At 40.4% G+C, this 25,121-nt stretch overlaps 1 protein-coding gene across 1 annotated transcript; it reads left to right on the top strand.

Moving 5' to 3' along the window:
• The first annotated feature begins 4,532 nt into the window (after window positions 1–4,532).
• LOC114658924 (V-type proton ATPase subunit G 3-like) lies at window positions 4,533–24,397 on the top strand. Its single transcript, XM_028811050.2, has 3 exons — window positions 4,533–4,700; window positions 10,868–10,968; window positions 24,196–24,397. Exons 1-3 carry the CDS (start codon window positions 4,619–4,621, stop codon window positions 24,361–24,363), a joined length of 351 nt encoding a protein of 116 aa, XP_028666883.1. The 5' UTR covers window positions 4,533–4,618; the 3' UTR covers window positions 24,364–24,397.
• Window positions 24,398–25,121: the final 724 nt, after the last annotated feature.

Below are 25,121 nucleotides of genomic sequence, written 5' to 3'. Positions count from 1 at the left end.
ACAGCGTTGTTTTGCCAAATCTTGGACATTTGGCAACGGGGCTCCAATGATCCTCTCCGCAGCCCTCACCACTTTCCTCAGTGCTTTCCAGTCCGAAGCACTGCAGCTCTCCTGCCACAGAGAGCTGCTGCTGGTTAGCACGCTCTCTATGGTCCCTCTGTAAAAAGTGGTGAGGACTGACTTACTGAGATGGGCCCTCTTTAGCCTCCGCAGAAATATCAAGCGCTGGTGAGCTTTCTTGATGACGGAGGAGGTGTGCAGGGACCAGGTGAGGTTGTTCGTCACATTAACTCCCAGGAACTTAGTAGACTGCACAATTTCCACAGCAGTATTCTTAATGTAGACCGGGATGTGTATCAGCTGTTTCTTCCTGAAGTCGATCACCAGTTCTTTTGTTTTTTCGACATTCAGTATCAGATTGTTTTTATCACACCATTCCACAAATGACTTCACCTCCTCTCTGTAATCCCCCTGCCCGTCACCTCGAATGAGACCCACCACTGTTGTGTCGTCCTGACAATGGCTGCATGCTTTACAGATTGTGCTGCAGGCACATAACTGGCTATTTGAAGAAGCAGGCAATTTGCATTAAAGAGCAGGTGGACCTAATTTAGTGGCCCAGTGTGTATACTTGCTTACTTTACTTAGGGCATTCGAAATAAAAAACAATTCCATTATCTTTCATCCATCCCGCTATATCCTATCTACAGGGTCACGGGGCACCAACACAGGGCGCAAGGCAGGAAACAAACCCCAGGCAGGGCACCAGCCCACTGCAGGGTACACACACCAAGCACAAACTAGGGACAATTTTGGATCGCCAATAAACCTAACCTGCATGTCTTTGGACTGTGGGAGGAAACCAGAGCACCCAGAGGAAACCCACGCAGACATGGGGAGAACATGTAAACTCCACGCAGGGAGGACCTGAGAAGCGAATCCAGGTCTCCTTACTGCGAGGCAGCAGTGCTACCACTGCGCCACCGTGCCGCCCCCATTGTTTTTTAGCCATGCAACAATAAAGCAACTGACTTGTTTTACTTGAGGATGGACTTAGTGCCCTTGCCTAGGTTGGTTCCTATGTTGTGCTCAAGCATTCCTGTCTAAAATGGAATATGGGAGTTCAGAAAATAGATACACTAATGATATAATCCACATTTACTCTATTAAACTATTAATGAAAGACAAGAAACTGAAAAGAACAGAAATGTGCTTAATTTGAATGGTATTCACTGACTTGTTAACATAAATCACTCTCTGAAAGGATCAATATAAAAGTGTTTCCTTAGAGAAACCACCCAGAATTAGATTTATGTAAAATCTTACAACAAGAGGACTTATTCTGTAAAGGATTTGTTACGTTTAGTCTTACATGTTCAACTTTTATCTAGTTGATAGATGGGAGATAAAGATAAAAGCAAGCTACTTCTGAAAATTCAGCCAAAATATACCGCACTGCAAAACTCCACCTCAGTGTCATGTACTTGAGACATAAGAGTGAAGTTAGCAATTGGGGGATCTGCCTGCATAGGGAACACAAAACACAACATGTCACCCATTTCTCCTTTCACAGAAGTCACAATCGACAGGCTCTTTATTAAGCATGCAGAAAAGTAGTGCTAAGCAACATAAAATGCTATCCAAAAAATAAAGTTTAATTGGTTAGCCCACAAATATTCATCTGCATTTAATGGTGGATGTCTTCTGTAGACTTATTTCTGTTTCATTGTTTAATAATCTGTACTATTTAACTGATACCGCAACATGTATGCTAATCTATCACTTGCAGATTGATAACAAGCATATTATAATACTGTATGTGAAGGCAACATCACTTTATAGTAATTTAGAATCTACACTTGTAATATCTTCTTTTGAATTATATGTGTTTGTCAATGGACAATATGCATGTTCTTATCCAATTTTAGTATGGACAATCGCTGTACAAATTTATTCCTAAAACCTGTGGCTTGGAGAAGCAAATCAAGTTTTAGTTTGGGAATGCACATTTTATATGCCTGTTTTAATTTCCCTTAACTTTTCTGAATTAAAAGCCCACATCCGATATGCTTGTTTATTTTTTTATTGTAAAACGAGTTAATTTTAAAACATCAGGAGAGTGTGTTTGAATAGCAAAGGTTAACTTATTTGACCTTCAATCAGAAGGAAATGTACTGTTTCTTTGTTCTAAAAGATTTTTGTATGAATTGGCCAAATAAAAATACAAAAAAAAACTGACGACATGAATGTGACAAAACAATAAACTGCAAACCTACAACATGTTAGCAGTGATAGAGCTATGGATTTAGTGGATCCAGCAATAGTGTTCCAACAGCGGTCCTTGATTGTTTCAGCTTATCTATCAATGATGAGTTTAGCTCACCATGATGTTAGTCAAAAAGCACTAAGTTAGAAAACACAACCCATACAATTACTGTATAAATTGGAGTCTTTTCCAGTCTGTTTTAATATTCATCTCTAAAAAAGCTGCACTGCTGACTAATTGTCTCAGTCTGACTGTGAGTCATCTAACTTCAAAAGAGGGAAAAGGTCTTTCTTTGTTTAGTGGGAAGGTATGTAGGAAGAATATTGGGATTCACACAGTATCATGATATTGCACTCAACTTGTACCCTCACGCGATTCTGTTGTCATGTAAAATTGTGTCCTGACCTCAATGGATGATGGTTCCTTGTCTGGAAGGGAGGCCATAATGGAAGGATAAACATGGCCTGACATCTTGACTGGGACACCTGCTCAGAAGAACAGAAGGTGTCTGTGGACCAGGATTATGTGTTCTCCTTGAACACCTGGTGGAAGAATCCCACCGGTGGAACTACCAAAGTTGACTGCGTTTTTGAGGATCCTGGGGGCCATGAGGAACCTTGCCACTTCTTTCAGGGACTTTCGCATGACCTAGAACTACTCACAAGGTGCAATGCTGTGGCACTGGAAGTACTGCCAGGTCCCGCATAAAAGGAGTGAGTCTTCTCCTATAGAGCAATCAGAGTCAGGAGGAGAGTGTATGAGACTATGCAGGAGGTGTGGAAGGAGAAAAGAAAACATATTGTATTGCACTATTGTGGAAGAGAATCTGGACGTCTGTGAAGGTACTGTACAATAAAAAAAACATCTTGTAGTTGTGTCTCGGAGTTTAGGGGCTCAGTGGTGCCCTTCTGGTCAGAATAGACAGACAGACAAGGCACTATATGACAGACAGACAGACAGATCTTTTCTCAGGGATGTACCAGGTAGCAGTAAGTGCAGTGTGGTCAAGAATAGCTCAAGGATTTGTATAAAAGGAGCTGGAACTGCTGTTTAATGATTAATGAGGGAAACCTAACTCTGCAATGAAAAGATTTCTATCCAGAGTCACAGCTATAAAGAGCCCCACAGTATAATTGTAAGTGAGGTTGAGATTCTGACATACCTGCAGACTTTTGTCAGTGCTTTTTTGCTTTAAACTGTTCAAATAACCATTTCTTTATTCATAGAATGAAATGTTTTGCTCATATATTTTATTCCTATTAGCTGTGCTTCCCAATAGACAGATATGAAAGGCACTATATTATTTATTTAGATAGATAGATAGATAGATAGATAGATAGATAGATAGATAGATAGATAGATAGATAGATAGATAGATAGATAGATAGATAGATAGATAGATAGATAGATAGATGTTACAGGTATCATATAAAATACATTACAATACGTTATACAGTATAGATAGGTATCAATGGTTCTACATTCAATACACTGTGAACAGAATGTGTAGATATGAAAGGCACAATGTAAAATATCTTACATTAATGCGGAGTGTAACTGTGCTACCTCAAGCCAGGTCACATGAGCTGGACTTGGAGCTTATCCTCCTATTCCAAGCACCCATGTGCTTAATTTATGTAACTGCCTGGTTTGTGTTTTCATTTTAATACAATCACTTCTTTGGATGGAATAGAACAGATTCAGACTGCTCTAGAAATGTACAATGGATAGAGCGGAGTGAAAAAATGCATAAATGGAAGAACTTTTGGTTCATTTGAATACATTCCACCTGTGTATTTATTCAAAGCATTTCCTGAACTGGTTGGTTCCCGATTAAGTTTGCCAGTATTCATGAGAATGGACTGCAGGTTTGACCTGTGTCATTGTAGTAGATGCAAAATGTTAAGAGAAGCGATTGATTTTCTTTGGTTGCCATCCTTTTTTTGTATTTCTCTTTGAAGTGAGAGAATGTGCAGTATGTGAATGCTCAGTGAGTCCCATAGCTACCTGAGACTGCTCACCTGGCCCAGTCTAATTCTGCTTTGTTGTGGTTCTGTGACCTGATATGAGAGCTGATTGTCAAAGGGCAGTTTTTTCCAGCGTAGATCACACCAGTGCAGATGGTTCACTGTTAAATGTGAGTCAGTGGCCACCCATTCAGTGCAACATTCCCACCCCCTTCTCCCATGTGCTCTATTTGTGAAGCTGATTTTTCCAGATTGCTCCAGTTTCTTTACAAGGGAAAAAATATTTTGTTTTGTGTTTGTAGGATAAACTCAGTATTGTCTACACATAAATAAATAGAAGGCAGTATGCACCTTCAGTTGATCACTGTGATCTTGCAGAGACAAAATGGCCAGCAAGTCACATGGAATTCAGCACCTTCTGCAAGCAGAGAAGAAAGCGAAGGAGAAGCTTGATGAAGCCAAAAAAAGTAAGAAACAGTACAGCTTTTTACATGCAGATTGCTCTTGGATAGCTAGGGTATTATTCTTATTTCAAGTCAGCCACTTCTGACTTAAGTGCATGTCTACGTTTTCAGTCACACAGCTAGAAGATATTACAGAAAACCAAGGTTAACAGTGATTATAAATTGGCCCTATTAGTGGGTGGTTGCGGGACTGCATGATTGGGCGCTACAATTTACTGGTGACCTATGCTGTTGCGTTATGGTCTGGCCAGCCGTAACTCTGAATTGGAGTAGGAGAGTTTGGGAATGTAATGTTAGATTATTATTTTTTAACATGAAAAAGAATGAAAGGATTTAACTTTTGATCTGTTCATTTTTATGTGATTTCGATTAAGAGTTTATGTATTATATTATCCTTCCAGGTGCTATGTAGGCAGCAACCTTTTCCAACAGCCTTGTGACCAGTCTACCTATCTATCTATTAAAAAATACAGATTATTGTAAAAGCATAAAACTATTTTTTGAAAAGCAAATTTTTAATTTATGTACTCTATACAAAGATAGAAACATAGAGTAGCTGAAGGATCTATGTATGTGCTTCATCACTGAACCCATCTGTGTATGTGTGTGCTTATACAGTATTGTGTAGGTTTACAGTTTATATTAGGAGCCTTCTAATGCTGCTGACAAATGCCAAAATTCTGTGTGAGTGAATTACAGGCACTTGTTGACTAATGAAAATTTGTTATGCATGCAACGAGCATGTAGGCATGCTGTATATTAGTGCTGGGCGGCATATCGGTTCATACCAAAAAATGTTTTTTTATTTTTGTTACGATATGGATTTTTCTTATACCGCAACACCAGTTTAAATAGCCTAAACAACGTTCGGAACGTGGCGGAGCAGGAAACTGTTTAAAGGGGGACCTTTTTCACTGCTGCACCGATAAACACGCATGCAACAGAGTACATGTGTTAGTGGAGGTATTGAATGGTGAAAATGGACAGAGAACATTCTAAAACTGAAGCTGTAGCAGGCGATAAAGTTGAACATGATGACACAGAACAACTTTTGCCGAAAAAGGGAGCCGTGTCTGTTGTCTGGAGATACTTTGGATTTAAAAGGTCGGATGTGGACCATTATGTTCAAATGTGTAAATACTGTTTTTATACTACTGGATAATACTGCAAGCTAAGTTATACTTGTTTTATTTTTTTTTTTTTTTCAATACTGTGTAATGTACCTGGGTACTGTGTAATAGTGTGACGACATGTTGAATTTATTCTCGACATTTCCACTTTAATCTCGAAGCTTATGACAAGAATAAAGTCGACATGTTGACTTTATTCTCACCGTTTCTGTCGAGATTAAAGTCGACATGTTGACTTTATTCTTGTAATTTGTCATTAATGTAGAACATCGAAAACTAAACTTCATCTTAAAATTAATATTTTATTTACTAGATTTTCTCAAACCCATCATAAGTTATGTAGCACATTAAATGCTTTGTGTTAAGTGTTCCTGAAGCCATGTTAATCACTACGTGCTTCTTAAACTGACTTCTTCTTGAACTAAGAGGAAGCGCAGGCAGCGAGCACCACACAAAACACATTAATTTCATGATATTCCTGCTCCCTGAACATTTAGAATGCTAAGATAAATACTTGATATCATTTTCATGATGAAATGCATTAAAGCATGTATTAATCATGTGGGGGCACGGTGGAGTGGAGGGTGCACTGCTGCGTCGCAGCAAGGGGGTCCCGGGTGTTCCCTGCCTTGAATTTGCATGTATTTCTGGTGGGTTTACTCAGCGTGCTTCAGTTTTTTTCAAAGTCATGTAGGATGTGGGGTTTTGTTATGCTATATTGACCCTGCTAGTATATGTATTGCTCGTATTCACCCTGCGATGTGCTGGCGCACTGTTCAGGATTTGCTCCTGCCTCACACACAATGCTTGCTTAGATGTGTGCAACCCTGAATGGATGGCATAATTAAACATGTATAATGAATATTTTTTTTAAGTTCTGAACAATCCGTGGTCTAAGTTTATAACTAGTTTTAATTTCACAGAAGCTGTAGGCATCATAAGACATGCATCTGTCATGCAATGTGATTCCTTCTCTTTATTAGTGCCACCCCCTTGAAAACTATCACTTTATGGGGCCATGCAAACCTGTATTAATATTTGTGTGCACATTAAACATTTTTTTGTACAATGTACAATTCTCATGACAGTGGAATAGATTATTCTTAGCCAGTAATTACAGTGGAAAATGTGGTTAATATCCACTCATGCATTGGAAAAAAAATACCGTCCAATACCATGAAACCGGTATAATTTTGAAAAATTCCGTGATATAGAATTTAGGTCATACCACCCAGCACTACTGTATATATTGTATAGTATGAGTGACAATGTGTAACTTGTACAAAAGTTAGATACCTTTCACTTTCTTTAAATGCTAGTCCTCAAGACAACAGTGATTGAGTATATTTACCTTACTTTAAAATGTGCAATATCTGAGTATTAAAATACATTTACTGAATAAACTCATCTGAGTACTAGTGTATTAATAGTTTGCCTGAGCTTCATGTGTGAAACCGTTACTGCACAGTTGCCAATGTTTCCGCAGTTAACAAGGATGCCAGCAGCTTCAGTTGCTGAAGGTGTTATTCTGCTGAACTAGTGTGATCACTCGTGGGTCTTGTCTGCAGCAGTGCTAAGAGTACGAGGACCAGGCTTCAAGTCTTGAGGAAAATGAGTGGTAGCAGACAGCAAGGCTAATCCTGATGTTGGTTATGTTTTTTGGGGGCTGCGCTTATTTGTTTACAAGTTAGACTATTATTGAGGAACCTCAGGTGAACAGAAACTTAGAGAAGAGTTTTAACCTAGTCTGAATGGACTTAAACACCCTCCTAGTTGATTAAAATGATTGTACACACTAAATTTAATAACTGCATTTCTTTTACTTGATCTGCTACACAAACAATGAGAGATATGCACCTTTTTTAAACAGGGAAAACGCTTCATGAGCCTTATTTTTCATCCCCTTTACACATTAAACCAGATGGGCGAATAGACTGGTATGAGCATAAGGCAGTCTGTATAATCAATGTTAAGTTTATCTGACAGTGTTTATTTGGAATCTCCAAACCATCCATCCATTTTCCAACCCGCTGAATCCGAACACAGGGTCACGGGGGTCTGCTGGGGCCAATCCCAGCCAACACAGGGCACAAGGCAGGAGAATCTCCAAACCATCCTTTTAAATTATATTTTCTGGGTGATGCTGTTCTTTATGCCAAGTTCAGATTAGTAGAGAGAATACTCAGGTTTTCTGGATGGACAGGCCCTTTGAAGTGGGAGTGGCCAGAAAATATTACTTGAAATCCATGAGTTGTGACTTAATGCTGTCCTTTCATCTCATTTGATAATATAAAATTTTAAAAACTAATTAAAATACCTGGTCAGCTCTTAGAGACATTTTTGCAATTGATCTAGATTTGGAGTACCAAAATACACCTCTAATGCATTTAGTTTAATATTTATTAAAAACAATAATAAAGTTTATCTTTAATTGCTTTTTATGTTACTCAAGCTGCAAATCAACAGAAACCTTGTTTTCCTCCCAAAAATCCAACCAGAATGAGAAGATGAAAGTGAGTCACAAGTGGGAACTCTGAAAACTCCCCTAGCACGTGAATGCTGTTTTAGCCCAGGATTTTCCTCCCGCACCCTGGCTAGCATCACCGCTGGTTAACTGTTGACCAATTGCCCCCCTCGGAGTGTGCACAGATCTGTCAGGTCCTTGAGTCCTTAACAGATAAATTACGCAGACCCCAGGTCCTTGATAGAGGGACCGAGGTAAGTGGAAATGTAAGAGACGGGGACACAGTGCTGCGATTTGGAAAAAAAGGTGCAATTTATTGTGCAACTACATAAAATAAGTTCCAAAAAGTGCACTTTCTAAAATGGTGGAAAAAAAGTTAAATTGCCTTTAAAACGTACTAATTATATATATATATATATATATAATTATATATATATATATAATTATCATCTTGTCTGAATATTTCGCTCCCGGCATATTCAGTCCCTAACAAGCTCTCTTGTAATCCCTTTTACTAAAGATCAGAGGTTAGTGAAGTTTTTTGCCATAAAAGATATCCAGCCTATCTGCTGCAGCCCAAAAAAAGGAGAGAGGAAAAAGAAAAGAAAAAAAGAAAAGATTAAAAACAGCTCGTTTCCGTAACCCAACCTGGACATCCTTCCCATTTGCTCGGCTTTTTTTCTCTCTCCCCATCTACATTCCCGACAGGCTTTTATAAAGTTTCTCCCGCCATCAGCTGACAAGGGACCAGGTCCCCCCGTTCCCCTGTCACGCGCACCGGGCCCCTTCAAACAAGTGAGCTCTAACCGCGCGCGCACCCGTGCGTGTGCTCACCTGTTCACAAGATGGCGCTCAGGTATACATAACCGACATCTACAAACTGCTTCCTATGCCCCACTAAACGTATCTCTTTAGCCGGCAACAGAAGCCGCAAAAATGAAGTTCATAAAACCTTACCGCACTTCCCTGTCTTGCCGCTTCTAAACCAGCGGCAGCAAGTACGCGATTCCGAAAGAAACGGACGGGCGGTGGCCCATTCAGCTCCCCGAGGGCCCTTAGACGAGAGACGCCCAAAATGCAGGCCAAAATCCTCCGAAGACGCGTCATTTGTTGGCCGCTGACATCGTCCTACACCCCTTCACCTGAAAGGTTGCAGGTACGTGCCAGATCTTTATTTCTAATACTAAGGACAAACCGGGCGCAGTTAATTATATTCAGCAAGTCCCCTCTGGGCTGGAAAGCAGGTGAGGGTACACATACTTTACCACTAAACTGTTGTGATGGGAGCTGCATCCTCACAAGGTCCTAGAACAGCACACACTTGGTCTGTGGCAGTTTCCTGCCTTCCTTTCAGGCCATGGCCCACTATGACAATGCATTGGACTAAGCAGACCTGAGAATCCTGTGTAGTTTAGTGCAGCTTATAAGTCAAACTTTATAGCAGAATGTATTAGATACTGACACAACTGTTTGGTGAAGTGAGACATTTGGACAACCAGTCGGTCATAGATGGAGGTTGAACCCTAGCCTTGTGGTTTAATAACTTAAAATGTAATGGACTTACTCCATTAATCAATCTAGTTTTATACCCAGTTTATATAATTTAGGGTCAAAGAAAGCCTAAGCATTTCCCAGTAATATCAGGCTAAAGCAAGGAAACAATGAAGCCATGCTAACACTCCCACAACTGGACATGTTCTTAATAAACAAGGCCTTGCTCTCTTTTGAGATGAGAAAAGGAAAATTACCCAGAGAAAAACTCACTGAGACTCTGGGAGTACTTGCATACTGCACACAGTGGCTTGGCTTCTTGAACCCTCTCTACTGAAGCTGTGAGGTAGCTGCTTTTGCCATTGCCCCACCGTAAGCATCAGCATAGATGTTTATGCCTGATTAGCTAGATCCACAGCACAGTGGGCACTGAAAGTCAAGCAGACTTGTTTTATGTATTTTATATAGTAATTTATCCCCAAGTATAGCACACGTTTCTTTATTTTTTAGTAGGTAAGGTGCCTCCGAGTGTGTCAGCATCCAGACTGAGCAGTCAGCTTTGTACTAATGCTTGTCTAAATGATTTTGATGAGATGTTTGGATAACTTAGCTGTTAGCTAGCTGATGAAGGCTAACATACTAAATGGGCTCCTCTCATTTGTGAAATTTGCTGTGCTCCAGAACTGATCTCCATCTGTCGCATTAAAAGCTACACTGCACTCTTGTCATATTTTTATATATAAATGGCTACAAAATAGAAAGAAATAGAAGGTAAAGAATAAGGTATGTCACTGGAAGGGTAATTTAACATATAAACAAATACAGCAAAGCTCAATAATACCTCAAACCTTTGCAAGTCATGACAGTTTCCTTTAATTGCTGTATCAGAGGCTTCATTCTTAAATTGACTTGCACACTACAAAAAATGAGGAAGCTGGCTGCATGCACTGTAAAGGGTAGGAAACAGCACTTGATTTAATGGAAATAAGTGGTTTAAAAAAAGGAACCCTCCTCCACCTGCCGCTGCCCTGCTTTACATTGTAAAGTGTTTTATCATTTACTCCTACTTTTGTTTTCCCATGCAGGAAAAGTGAAACGCCTGAAGCAAGCCAAAGATGAAGCCTTTGTAGAAATTGAAAATTATCGGCAGATGAGAGAAAACAACTTTAAGCAGAAGCAGTCAACGGTACGTCTGATCAAATTGTACTCATTAATGCTTTGGGCTGTAAAGCACATGGGCCACTGCTTGAATCTCCACCCCGTTTCATAACACATCATGTGAGCAAGTCACTTAAATTACTTAGGCTCTAAACAGAAATATGAAGAGTAATGTACACACATTGTAAATGCTTGGACGTGCTGTTTTTTTTTTTTTTTAAACCTGTGCCTTCATCTTAAGTTTGTGTGGAGCCAGAGCCCATCTCAACAGCTTGGAGAATTAAATAGTAGCCAGCACCACTTCAGACACCAGTTTTAAGCAGGGCATGCTTTGCACACAGCCACACTGGCTCAAGTGACCAATGAATTTAATTTGCACAGAAAACAGAGCATGTTCACAAGGGGGGCATGCAGACTTTTAACAGTGACCCGCCTGTTAACTGAAGCAATGAGACAGCAACGCAAGAAAATATGCTGCAAATGGATACTTTCATCTAGCCATTCATGAAGAAAGTCTTCCTATCCTATGGGAATGGGGTGGAAGTCTTATCATAGGAAATGCACACCCTCCACACTCACCCACATTGTCCAGTTAACCTAATACACACGTCTTGAAGATGTGAAAAGAACACCAAACCACCTGAAGGCAAACCTACACAGACATGGGGAGAATAAGCAAACTCCATACAAAGTGACCAACTGCAGGATTCAGACTAAACTACCATGTAAAAAACTGAAGTTTTTGTTGTGTTTAATTCAGTCAGTGACTAGATCTTATTTGTCTCTCTTTAAACCCTAATTTAATATTTTAGCATGATATGAACTAAAATGGGCATATTGCGTTTATATGAGTAGTTGACCAAATGACTCAGATGTGTACAAAGTGAAATTTGCTGCATTAAGACACAAGTTTTAGTGTTAAGAAGTTCAATTTGCTGCACTATGAGGTAGTGTTTACTCTAAATACTCCATAAAATAAAAGGTAGATATTTGTACCAGTCATTGATTAGGCATGTTTTGATTCTCCAAAAATCACTAAAACTGGTAGCTGTCACTGCTTGACCTCCTGGTGTTAATGAGCATGATTCAGGCTCGTAATTGTATGCAATTACGGTTAACCATGAGTCAGACTCAGGGTGGCTTGTAATGATCTGCTTTATATTTTTAAGCCTGACTATCGCTTGAGACTGTGTTCTACTCCCATTTAACAGATGAAATAACATCTGCTAAAAAAAAGTCATGACTATTTCTATGCTTTTAGCCTCTCTAAGGTAGCTCATCAATATTCATGAGCTGGGCTGAGCCTTGCACATTGGCAAACGAAAAGTTGAAATGCAGTTTTAGAATGAACTGAAACTAACCATTGCTTGATAAAGGGCAAAATAATTGTGATAGAGTGCAAGAATAAGCAAGATGTTAGCCCCCTAAGTACTGTTCACAATGTGGCAACTGTCAATATTCTTGCCAGGGGATATGTGTAAGTCACTAAGCCTTGTGCTGAGTTAGCCTGCCAAAAAAAACAATAGGTGCATTGATTATGAAGGTCAGGCCCTGACATTCTACGCTTTCATGTGCAAGCAACAGAAAAATGTTATAAGAAAAGTTTGTAAAGAAATATACTTTTACTTTACTGATTGCTACATCGGCTGTGTATTGGCAACTGTCTCAAAACTTATCACACAGAGGACATTTACTAAATTCGTATGAGATATCAGTGGACATTAGACATACCATTTCTACTGTATTTATGTTGATGTTTTCATTTTTGCATGTTTCTGTTACACATATCATTTTTTCTTGTTAAAAAAAATTCAACTTTTTGGCATGTTTTAACATAACTCTGAAGAAGCTAAAGCTCTACATAACAAAACAAAGCAGAGCATTCTTTAACCTGTTTAACCCAATTCAGTGGGCTTATTCTGGCAGAATTGCATGCTAAGTAGCAAACAGCTTATGAAATGGTGCCAGTTCATCATAGGGCCCACACACACTCACACAGCTTTAGATTACAATCTCCAACCACTCTAATCTGTAAATCTTTTGGCAGATGGGAGAAAAACCTACACAGACATGAAAAGAACATATTAAGTCCACAGAAGCAACAGCTTAGTTTGACATAGTAACCCTATACTGGATTTATATTAACCTATGTACCATCCTTACACATGCTACATAAACAAACAAACTTTGTTCATCTATATCAGTCTTTAACCATTTGATAGAACATTATTTGTCCCCAGGGGTAAATTTGACTTTGTAAAGAAACCCTTTAAATAAATAAATAAATACATAATTACATATACACACACACAATGTGATCTGAAAACATTAAAATGTTACTTGGTTTTGGTTAGTAATTGCCTTCATAATGAGGTGTAGCAGTGCTTACTTTTAAAGGCTTTATATCTTAAAGACTGAACAGCACAACACTATGTATCAGCCTCCCTGAGTCTGGGAATACCCCACTAATCCCCTGATTACTACCTTCTGTAACCGGGGAACATGCAGATAAATGTTATGTCTAAGTTTGTGTAACAAAGTATTTTGATTGGGTACCTGTCTCTTTTTTAAACAGAGCGGCATGTAGAGTCATAGCCATATCAATTGTAGAGAAATCAAATTAGCAATTACTGTATAAAGAATCTCCCCCTGACCTACAAATGGCATATAGTGAATATGAGAAAAGACTGTGGAGTTATCATTGTGTGTACCTTGCAAGTTCAACATGTGGAAAGACTCTGTGGCCCTTATACAAAATACCACTTTATTCATTATAAGAAGCCGCACCAAGCCGTAACTACCCCTAGATGGGACAGTAGTTCCCTGGGCAAACTGAAAGCACATAGTCACAGTTGTTAACACCAAGACAACCTAAAACAGACTGCATTGGGAAGAAGATTGAGTAGCGTGCATGGAGAAATTCTCTACAGACCATTAGTAGATTGGGAATTGAACCCGGGTCACTAGAGTTAAGAAGATCCAACACTAACTCCTGTACCACCCAGACTCCTCTTCCAAGTGTTTCCAAACATTCACCCAGTGCACCTTGTCTGGTGCTGCTCAGCTTGCAAGTGCTGTGACACGTATTGCAGACAGTGTGGCTTACTAGCTACAGGGCTGTGAACCACAAGGTTACTTGTTAAAACCACACCACTCACTTCCTGTGTGACCATTACAAAGGCACTTAACTGCAGGGTGCCCCCTTTGTACATATCTAGAGACAATTGTACATAAGTTTGTTATTTGTATGTTCCTTTGGATAAAATCATCAGCTAAACTAATATTTTAAAGTGCCATAGCCATGCTTTGCTGTTTCAGCATCAAGACATGCAGAATGGGGTGCTATAGCTGTTTTTACTTCTTGATTCATTCTATTCCGACACATTTTTGCATACATTTATAAATAAATTCTTCCCCTTTTCTCCATGGTCTGAGCTACTGATAATGGTACTTCCTCACCCCTCATTTTGTCATTATTGCATGGTTTAGGTTTGTGCATTTGCAGCTGCTGAACCTATCATCCATAAGGCTATCAGCTGTAAAAAAAACTGTTGATTTCTCCCAGACACATCTCTATGGCATGGTCATCTTTCTGGAGTGTAACCTAGAGTGAGTATATGTGACTTTATCGAGATTAACCAAGAAACACAAGTGGCCGCATCCCTCTGGTGATTCATTTTTAAACTCTGTGCAAGGCAGGAACAAACTTCAATAGGGCATCGTTCTATTTTAGGGCCTTTCCATCCTCCTGAGGAACCAATTTAGAGTTACCAATTAACCTAACACATATGGCTTTAACACTAGAATTACCAGAGCTTACGAGAAAACTCGTAAATCCGGCCCACCTTAAATCCGTTCACACCTCCGCGTCAGCGTCTTTTGTCCTGTAAATGTGCCAATTAAGACAAGCAGCAAGCAGCCTGCTATTCCATCCCCCCACCGTCACAGAACATTCACAATGTTCTCCCAGCTCATGCTTGATTATCTGGGAGTGAAGTGCTGGAGTTTTAGAGTGGAAATAATAGATCATTATTTGGAACACGTGCATTTCATGTGTGTTCCATTTCTTCAGTAATCTGTATAAACACATTGTTAAAACAAACTTTTTCATATTTTAGTAATAAATGTTACAAAATGTAGGCATAAACTATATAATGTGTGACGCCTGAAGTCCAAAGATCAAATAAATACTTTCACAAAAATTTCAAAGGCGATACAACAGCTTCCGTGGCATAGCAGTAAGATTTGCTGACTTGTAGTCAAAAGTCCCCGGTTCGATCCCAACTACCTCCTATATTTGCCGTTTTTAGTAGTGAGCTGCTCTTATTGTTAATATTATACAGTACACACATACATTTGGTTTGTGTCTGTAACAGCCACTGTACATTTATAGGACTTGTAAAGGTTACCTTTTTTCTTTTTTTTTTTTCCACTTTTATTCTCTCAGTCACGACCATGATGCATACTACCGCTCCCAACCCACCCACTCAGGGATCTGACGCTGTTACTTTTTATCTATAGTTATTCCCAGTTTCAGATAAAAAGTAACCATCAGATCCCTGGGGTTGGGAGCAGCTCACTACTGAAAACGGCAAATATAGGAGGCAGTTGGAATCGAACCGGGGACTCTTGACTACAAGTCAGCAAATCTTACCACTACACCACGGAAGCTGTTGTATTGTCACACATTATATAGTTTATGCCTACATTTTGTAACATTTATTACTAAAATATGAAAAAGTTTCTGTTTTAACCATGTGTTTACACAGATTACTGTGGAAACGGAACACACATGAAATGCATGTGTTCCAAATAACGATGTATTATTTCCACTCTAAAACTCCAGCACTTCACTCCCAGATAATCAATCAAGGCATGAGCTGGAAGAACTTTGTGAACGTTCTGCTACAGTTGGGGGATGGAATAGCAGGCTGCTTGTCTTAATCAGTACATTTATAGGACAGAACACGCTGACAGAGAGGTGCGAACGGATTTAAGGCATGAGCTGGAAGAACTTTGTGAACGTTCTGCTACAGTTGGGGGATGGAATAGCAGGCTGCTTGTCTTAATCAGTACATTTATAGGACAAAATACGCTGACGGAGAGGTGCGAACGGATTTAAGGTGTGCCGGATTTACGAGTTTTCTCGTAGGCTCTGGTAATTCTAGTGTTAAGATTCTGAGAGGAGCACAAAAGTCAATAAACACAAAAAAAAAAACCAGACATGAGGATAGCATGCAAACCTCACAGACAGTTATAAAACCACAGACCAAGAGCTGGGAGGTAGCATCACTAATCACTTTGGTAAAATTCCATTTTCCAGTCAGTCTATCTGTATTTTATATAGCTCTTTCTGGGGTTTAAGAATAGAATCCACTAGGGCTCATTCTGGTGTTGATGAGCAAATTTTTATATCTGTCTGTGCCCTCATTGCAGGGAGTCTTTCAAACCATTTTATATAGTACCTTTCATTGGGACTCTCAGATCATTTTACAATACCAAGCAAAATAAAATAAAGTCCAAAAAAGCAAGAAAAATAGGGCCTTAAGTGGAGCCTTCAAATATCCAGGGCAGAACTGAGCACATAAAACAGTAAATTAATAATAAGTTAGAATCGAATGACAATAGGAATTGATAAGCAGTAGATACAATACAGTAAGAGTAAAAGAAACTGATCTGAGAACAGCAGGATCAAAATGTATGACAGTATAGTAATTCTTTCAGGCCATCGGAAAAGAAAGATGCATGAAAGATATCATGGCAGTTACTGTATGCCAGCCAAGTTTTTGGTTTACCGGGATAGCACTGATGGAGGATGTGCATTTAAAACACTTGGCTGTTTTTCAAGAATGGCTTTTGTACCACAGGGACAATCGAGTTCTACTTTAGATAAAAAAGGTTTGAAGAATTATTCATGGGCCAAATTATGGTATATAAAGCATGTGTGGTTTCCAAAGTAATATGTTTGTAAAAATACATAAAAGACTGACCACATAACACTGTTGCTAAAACTCTTTATGATCCATGTGATGGTTTGTTATTTGGGATGACATTTTGAGCTCAGAGTGCCATGGTGATGCAGTTTCTAGCACATCTGACTTGCGATTATTATCCTTGATTAATAAATTGAGGCCATTTTAGATTTATTTGAAGCTTCTGTGTTTTTCCCACGGGGGTGTGGGTTGTGCCCCAGGTTTTCTGGTTTTTCTCCTTTCACACATGTTAAACAACAATGCTAAACTGGTACCATCCGAGTGTATGTGTGTGAGATGGTGCCACTGCACAGACTGGCACCCTAAACAAGGTTTCTTCCTGCTTTAACCTTAGTGTTGTCATGATAGGCTCTGGCCTCATTCAACCCAGAATAAGACTATGCTGGTTTAAGGATGTTATGTCATGTTATGTTTAGGATGGTGAGATAGCACAGAGGGCACTTCATTAATCCACTGCAATTCCAAAATGACCAAAATGTAAGTGCAGGTTTATGTAATTGGGCCCAAAGATGGAGTGCTTTTTCTGCCTTGCACCAAGTGTGTGTCCTGGGTATGATGTTAAAATGCATCTGGTCCTGCAAGCGGTCCTCCAACTTGTTGTCTCAGTATATGCTCCAGCTGTAGTGAATAATGTTTCAGTAAGAGAGACATTTGTTTTAAAACTTCACTCAGTGGTTGATGGGTGCCTGTAAGGTGACACCCCTCTTGTCATGGGTAACTTCATTGCAACCTCTGGCACTGATAGGGCTGGTTATGAGGATTGTGTCGGTCCACATGGGTCTGGCAACCATGGTGAAAGTGTCTCCATGCTCCTTGACTTTGCAAAAGGTCACGAGCTGCGGATCGCTGGATCCTGGTTCTAGCTCCCTGAGCCACATTGATGGACTTGGTATTACAAAACAGGTGGTGTGGTGAAGGAGATTGATCACATCCTCATGGGCAGACACTGGAGGCTCTTACAGAAGTGCCCAGTTTGCGAATTCTGACCACAGACTGGTTATTGCTACTTTGAAGATTCAGCTTAGGTAGGTACAGGGGGATAAGACTGCTCTCTGTGCTGGGTAAGGTCCTTGTTAGGGTCATCTTCAGTAGGATGTCGTGATCACTTGCTTACCTACCAGCGACTGGAGCAGTTTGGTTTTATGCCTAAGAAGTCTACCGTCAACCACATCCTGGCACTGGCGGTCAGAGGTGGATAGAGTAGCCAAAAATTGTACTCAAGTAAGAGTAGCGTTACTTCAAAATAATATTACTCAAGTAGAAGTAAAAAGTCATCCTAAAAATTACTCAAGAGTAAGAAAGTATTTGGTGAAAAGACTACTCAAGTACTGTGTAACTGTTTGAACATAATAAATTACTTATTTTTTTAGAAATGTTGTAATAAGACAGACAAAAATATAAAACAATGTGCAAATTCCGCTATTTCCAAATAATAAAATAAAAAATGAGTAAAAATAAATAACATCTTTACAAAATAAAGATGCACAAATAACACAAAGTTCCAAATCTCAGTTTTTCACAACAAAGCTTTTGAAGCCAATACCTACAGTAGGTAAAATGTATGTTTGAACAGTGCAAACTACTTACAGTGACATGATATACTGTACACTGACAGTATAATACTGTATATTCACTTTGTGGTGTAGCAGGTCCGCAGCGTCAAAAAAAAAAAAAAAAAAGGCCAGTTTCAAATCCATAAAGCCGTGTCACTTTCCATAGGCGCAATTGCACGACCGAGGGGAGTTAATGAGGTAGTTGGAGCGAGTCACACCTGCAAGTGCGGGTGTGATCGTTCTCAATTGCTTCATTGGCTTTCTGAGGCATGTGATTAAGGCCCAAGGAGACGGGAGTGTATATATGCGGGTCGGCATAAAAAAAGAAGGGGGAATCAAAGAAAAGGAGAAAAGAAAAGAGTCTGTAGGGGACCGTCATCGTCACACACTTGCCCTCCAAATAGCACAGCTGATAGAAAATAACATTAGAACAAGGCAGCTTGTGCACGTACAAGAAGTCTCACTTTACCTTGACTGTCTGTGTCTGTGCATGTTTGGTTAAAACCTGCCTGTTCTTCACTCAGTGAAGTGATGGTTAAGCTTCAACAGGAGTTTGCTCTCAAGGTTCTTGCAGTGAAGCTGTGACCGTTTAGCAGTGAACAGGAGCCCCGCATGACTAAAAGTCTCTCACAAGCTGCAGATGCAGGAAGTTTGTGTGTGGCCATGCGACTGCATGGCTAGGTCTGATTGGTGAAACCGAGTCATGTGATTGTTGCTACGTCTGATTGGTGAAACATGGTCGTGATTATTGTTGCTATGTCTGATTGGTGAAACAGTCATGCAGTAGATCCATTGGCAACTTCTCTCTGGAAAAAATATAAACGTATCTAATGTGTAAATGGAAAAAAGTAACGAGTCGAGTCTTGCCCATTGTAGCGGAGTAAGAGTAGTGTTTCTTCTTCACAAATGTACTCAAGTAAAAGTAAAAAGTATGGTACAGTAAAACTACTCTTAGAAGTACAATTTTTTTAAAAACGTTACTCAAGTAAATGTAACGGAGTAAATGTAACTCGTTACTACCCACCTCTGCTGACGGTTCTCATGAAGCATAAACATGAATATCGGCAGAGGTTTTCTTAGCAGCCTTTGTCGGTTTTCATAAAGCATTTGACTAAGTTGATTGAGCTGCCCTGTGGGACGTCCTGATACTTCGCAGGAACCCTTCACAGTTGCTGGATAGCATGTCTGGCTGTACACTGGTACTGTGAGAGCTGTGCAGAGTGGAGGCAGAACCTCTGCATTTTCCCCCAGTTGATTCTGGGTTTCATCAGGGTTGTGTTCTTGCTTCTACTCTGTTCACTGCTTGCATGGACTGGGTGTTGGGCAGGGCTGTGAGGTCCAGCAGCTATGGGGCATCTGTTGGTGAATAGAGATTCACTAATTTTGACTTTGCCGACAATCCTGTGATGTTCGTAGAGTCAGTGGAGGCTCTCGAGAGACTGAGCGAAGAGTCTTGAGTGTCTGGGCTTGCAAGTGTCCAAAACCAAGATCTAGGCCTTTAATGACCTCTTGGGCGCAGCCACCAGCAGTATGTTTGTCTGTGGAGAGAGTGTCGACCTTGTTAAGAGGTTTACCTACCTCAGCAGCGACATTCATGTTTCTGGTGGTTCTTCCTATGAAGTCAGTAGACAGACTGGGAGAGCTTGGGGGCTCATGAGGTCACTGGAAAGGGGTGTGTGGCACTTCCGGCATCTTTGCAAAAGGATGAAGGTCCAAGTCTTTAGACTCCTGGTGCTTCCCGTTTTATATCAGTGACCTGAGGCAAAGACTGGACTCTTTCGGTACTGTGTTTCTTCGGAGAATCCTTTGAGTACTGCTGGTTTGGCTTTGTGTTGAATGAGTGGTTGCTCATGGAGTGCCGAATGAGGTACATTACCTGCATTGTGAGAGAGCATCAGTTACAGCACTATGGGCATGTGGCGCAATTTCTCAAGGGTGATCCATCTTGTAGGATCCTCATTGTTGAGGACCCCAGTGGCTGGACCAGGCCAAGGCAATGCCCACGTAACAACTGGCTTTGGCAGATAAATGGCCATTTCCAGAGGGTGGGACTGAATCACGTGTCTGCCTGTGGGGTTGCCAGCCGGGATCCCAAGCTGTTTTGTCATCTGGTGGGTGTGGCAACACACTGTACCAATGCATGCACCCAAACCTGACCTGACCTAGTGCTGCCAGGAATGGCTCCTGTCCCCTGCATTACTCAACATTTTGAGAATGAGATGAGTTTACCTTACCAACAAATCTATTTCAATGGTTTAATTATTTTGCTTCTTTAGAGATTGTGTCCAGGCTCTTCCACCATTTCAGTATTTACTGCCATTTACCTTACGTTTACACTAACATCTACATTACACTAACGTATTGACTCCTGTTTAGTTAGGCTCAACATTTAATTTGTGTCATAGCTGAGCTCAGCTCCAGTACCTCTTATTTTGAGCCAACTGTGCTCAAAGCCCTCCAAACGCACAATAGGACCACAAAATTTACATTAAATATTTGTTGTTCTTTTTTTTTATAATGTTTAAATAAACAAAGTTTATTACACAGTCATTTTTTAAGCTTTATAAAAGTATTCTACATAACATTACACCTATCTTTTTTTTGATTGGATAATGTGGAAAAGAAAAAAGAGCACCAAAAACATTGCAAGCAACACAAATCGAAATAAATACTGTAAATACTCGCATACAAGTCAGGTCCCAGCTTATACGCCCATTCCAAAATATGACATTATTTTTTTTTTTTTTTTTTTTTTTAACATCTTCTTGCCTCCTCCAATCTCGCACCAGTTTCACAGACAAATTAAATTTTGTTGCAGCAGCGCAGTTGCCAAATTGTTTCGCCACTTCAATGACTTTTAATTTAAAACCAGCTTCATATTTTGATTGAACGCTCCATCGTACATAAGGGATGCCTTTACGATAAAGGTGTATGAGGGTGTGAGATACAAAAACAAATGGCGCAAACATCGCTTCGGTATAGTTCAGCTATTACCATGTGGTCACGCAGGTACAATATATAGAAAAAAAAGGCAGCGTGCTCCGTAGTTTCTCTGTCAGGTGAGCGTTAACATATCATAATATCTTGGACCAGTAGCGTGAGTTTTTCGCATTCAACTTATACAACCGACATTATAGAATACCAGAAATTACAGTAATCCCTCCTCCATTGCGGGGGTTGCGTTCCAGAGCCACCCGCGAAATAAGAAAATCCGCGAAGTAGAAACCATATGTTTATATGGTTATTTTTATATTCTCATGCTTAGGTCACAGATTTGCGCAGAAACACAGGAGGTTGTAGAGAGACAGGAACGTTATTCAAACACTGCAAACAAACATTTGTCTCTTTTTCAAAAGTTTAAACTGTGCTCAATGACAAGACAGAGATGACAGTTCAGTCTCACAATTAAAAGAGTGCAAACATATCTTCCTCTTCAAAGGAGCAAAAAAATCAATAGGGCTGTTTGGCTTGTAAGTATGCGAAGCACCGCAGCACAAAGCTGTTGAAGGCGGCAGCTCACACCCCCTCCGTCAGGAGCAGAGAGAGAGTGAGAGTGAGAGAGAGATAGACAGATAAAAAAAATCAATACGTGCCCTTTGAGCTTTTAAGTATGCGAAGCACCGTGCAGCATAGTTAAAAGCTGCACACAGAATGTAGCAACGTGAAGATAATCTTTCAGCATTTTCAGACGAGCGTCTGTATCGTCTAGGTGTGCGAACAGCCCCCCTGCTCACACCCCCTACGTCAAGATCACAGATAGTCAGCGCAAGAGAGAGAGAAAGAAAAGTAAGTTGGGTAGCTTCTCAGCCATCTGCCAATAGCGTCCCTTGTATGAAATCAACTGGGCAAACCAACTGAGGAAGCATGTACCAGAAATTAAAAGACCCATTGTCCTTAGAAACCCGCGAAGCAGCGAAAAATCCGCGATATATATTTAAATATGCTTACATATAAAATCCGCGATGGAGTGAAGCCGCGAAAGGCGAAGCGCGATATAGCGAGGGATTACTGTATACTGTAAAATCAAGCCCCGACTTATCAATGGGAGAACTTAAACGCGAGTATATACGGTAGGTGAGAAAAAACAGTTGGTTCTGTGGTTGTAGACGTTGACATGGAGACTGAGAGGTAAAATAAACAGGAGTGCGGGAGTGTATACTAAGATGCATCAGACACGGCTGAGGGCAGAGAAAACTCCAATATGAGTGTACTGCACTGTGTGTGGACAGCAGGAGAATTTAAGATTACAAGATATCCAAGTGAAATACTAATTTATGTGTATTTGTGTAAAGAGGACAAATGTATTTTTGAGGCAAATCAATGTTAACAGCACTGGGCTTCTATTTTGCCCCTGGGCAGTCTAATCTCCTACACCTCAGGTCAGGTCAGTTTGAGGAGCATGCTTTGGTACGGGTTGACAACACACCACATAATGAAACAGCTTGGGATCCTGGTTGGTAACCCTCCAGGCAGGCATGCAGTCCAGTCCCACATTCTGGAAATGACCATCTGTCTGCTACAGCCAGATGTTAGTGGGCATCACCTTGGCCTGGTCCAGCCACTTAGGTCCTCAACACTGACAACCCTATGAGCCAGATCACCCACGGGGAATCGTGCCACATGGTCGTAAGTACCGTAATCAATGCTCCCTCACAATGCAGGTAATGTGCCTCACTCTGGACTCCTTGAGCAGCCACTCATTTGACACAAAGTCAAACTAGCGCTACCAAAAAACACGAAGGAGTCTAGTCACTGGATAGCATCCATGTCTTACAACCATATAGCAAAACAGGAAACACCAGGACTCTAAAGACTTGGACCTTCATCCTTTTGCAAAGATATAAGGAGCGCCACACACTCCTTTCCATCGATCTCATGATCCCCCATGCTCTAACAATCCATCTATTGACTTCATAGGAAGAGTCACCAGAGACATGAATGCCACTGCCAAGGTAAGTAAACCTCTCGATTCAGTCGACACTCTCCACAAATGGACACACTGCTGATGGCTGCGCCTGAGAGATCTTTAAAGGCTGGGATCTTCGTTTTTATCCAGGAAACATGCAAGCCCAGACACTCGGACTCCTCACTCAGTTTCTCAAGAGCCCGGATCATTGACTCCACGAACATCTCAGCATCGCTGGCAAAGTCAAGATCAGCGAATCCTTCTTTACCAACAGATGCCCCCCTTCTGCCTCCACTCTGCACAACATCACAGTCCCAGTGTACAGGCTGGCCATGATATCCAGCAACTTCAGGGGGATCCTGCGAAGTCTCAGGATGTCCCATAGGGTAGCTTGATCACCTCATGATTTACAAATTAAGCACTGGTTAGTCCTCAGTGGCTGTAGGTTTATAATTTTCCTTATCATATCCTGCTTCCAAGACCATGTACTCCAGAGTTTTACCATTTAAATTGGTTATCTTCACAATACTATTGTTAAAGAAATGCTTATTCTTGAATTCTGAGTGCTGATGGGTGTGTCAGGGTAAGTGCAACCTTATGTGTTCAGACTGAGCACCTCGGCCAGCAGGTTTTTCTTGCATGATGTGTTATCAGTTCTCTCAACTTTCTAAAGTTACCGGTTTAGTTTTGTCAAAACTGAGCAGCAGCCCACCAGCTGTCAACACTAGAAACATTACACACTGTAGCTTGCAGTAATCTTGTATTTACTGTCAACTGACTTGTTTTCTTTTTTCTTTTACCAGATAATGGGATCTCATGGTAACCTTTCAGTCAAGGTGGATGAACAAACTAAAACCAAAATCCAGTCGCTCAACAGCAACTACAGTCAGTACAAGGAGGCACTTGTGCAGCATATCATTGATATGTCGCGCAACCTTAAAACAGAACTTCACAAGAATTATCGAGGCTGAAGAAATCCAGAGCAGCATGCATCAGTGCTCTGAAGTAACAAATACTGTAAGGATTCTAACACTCTAGAATCAAATCTAGTGCTGCACCTAAAAATAAAAGCTGGATGCCGCCTTCCTAGTGCGAAATTAAAACAAGATTCAAATGATACAAATTAAAGCATGTGTGCTAGAAAACATCTTTGTTACTCTTTTCAGTTCCAGTCAAATCATCTCCCAACTTTGGTTTTCTTACAGTGCAAGAGTTAGATACCCCAGACCAAAGAACCAGGGCTCAATTTCTGAGTTCATACTGTCGTAAAGTGAGGGGCTGCACTATTTGGTAGGAGTTGAACCCTTCACACATCTGCACACCTGGCTGCTCTAGTCATGTCAATGTACCAGTAGCATTTATTAAAGCACCCAGCCAATGGTGTTCAATGCCTGTGATGTTTGCTCTGACATGGCAAGTTCAATAAAAAGGTACGGTGTAACAAAAGCTGAGGTTTAACTAGCACAATCCTGCATAATCCTGTCATTTGTTTTTACTTTCCTACACATTTATTTTCTCAGGCAAATTCCTTTCTTTGTAAATCATCTTATTACTGTGTACTATGCAAAAGACACATTATCAAATAAATTAGATTGTAGCACAAGGCACTGGCTGAACATTTCATATATGTCAACTGGTAGCCTGAACTTGCGTTTTTAAGTGCTATGATAGGGGCTATATAAAATAAAACTAGACTGTCTGCTGCATCACTGTTTACACTGAAATGTCA

Source organism: Erpetoichthys calabaricus, chromosome 10 (assembly GCF_900747795.2).
Source record: "Erpetoichthys calabaricus chromosome 10, fErpCal1.3, whole genome shotgun sequence".
Lineage (NCBI taxonomy): Eukaryota > Metazoa > Chordata > Cladistia > Polypteriformes > Polypteridae > Erpetoichthys > Erpetoichthys calabaricus.
The sequence above is the reverse complement of the archived record's forward strand: the minus strand, read 5'-3'. Positions and strand labels throughout refer to the sequence as shown.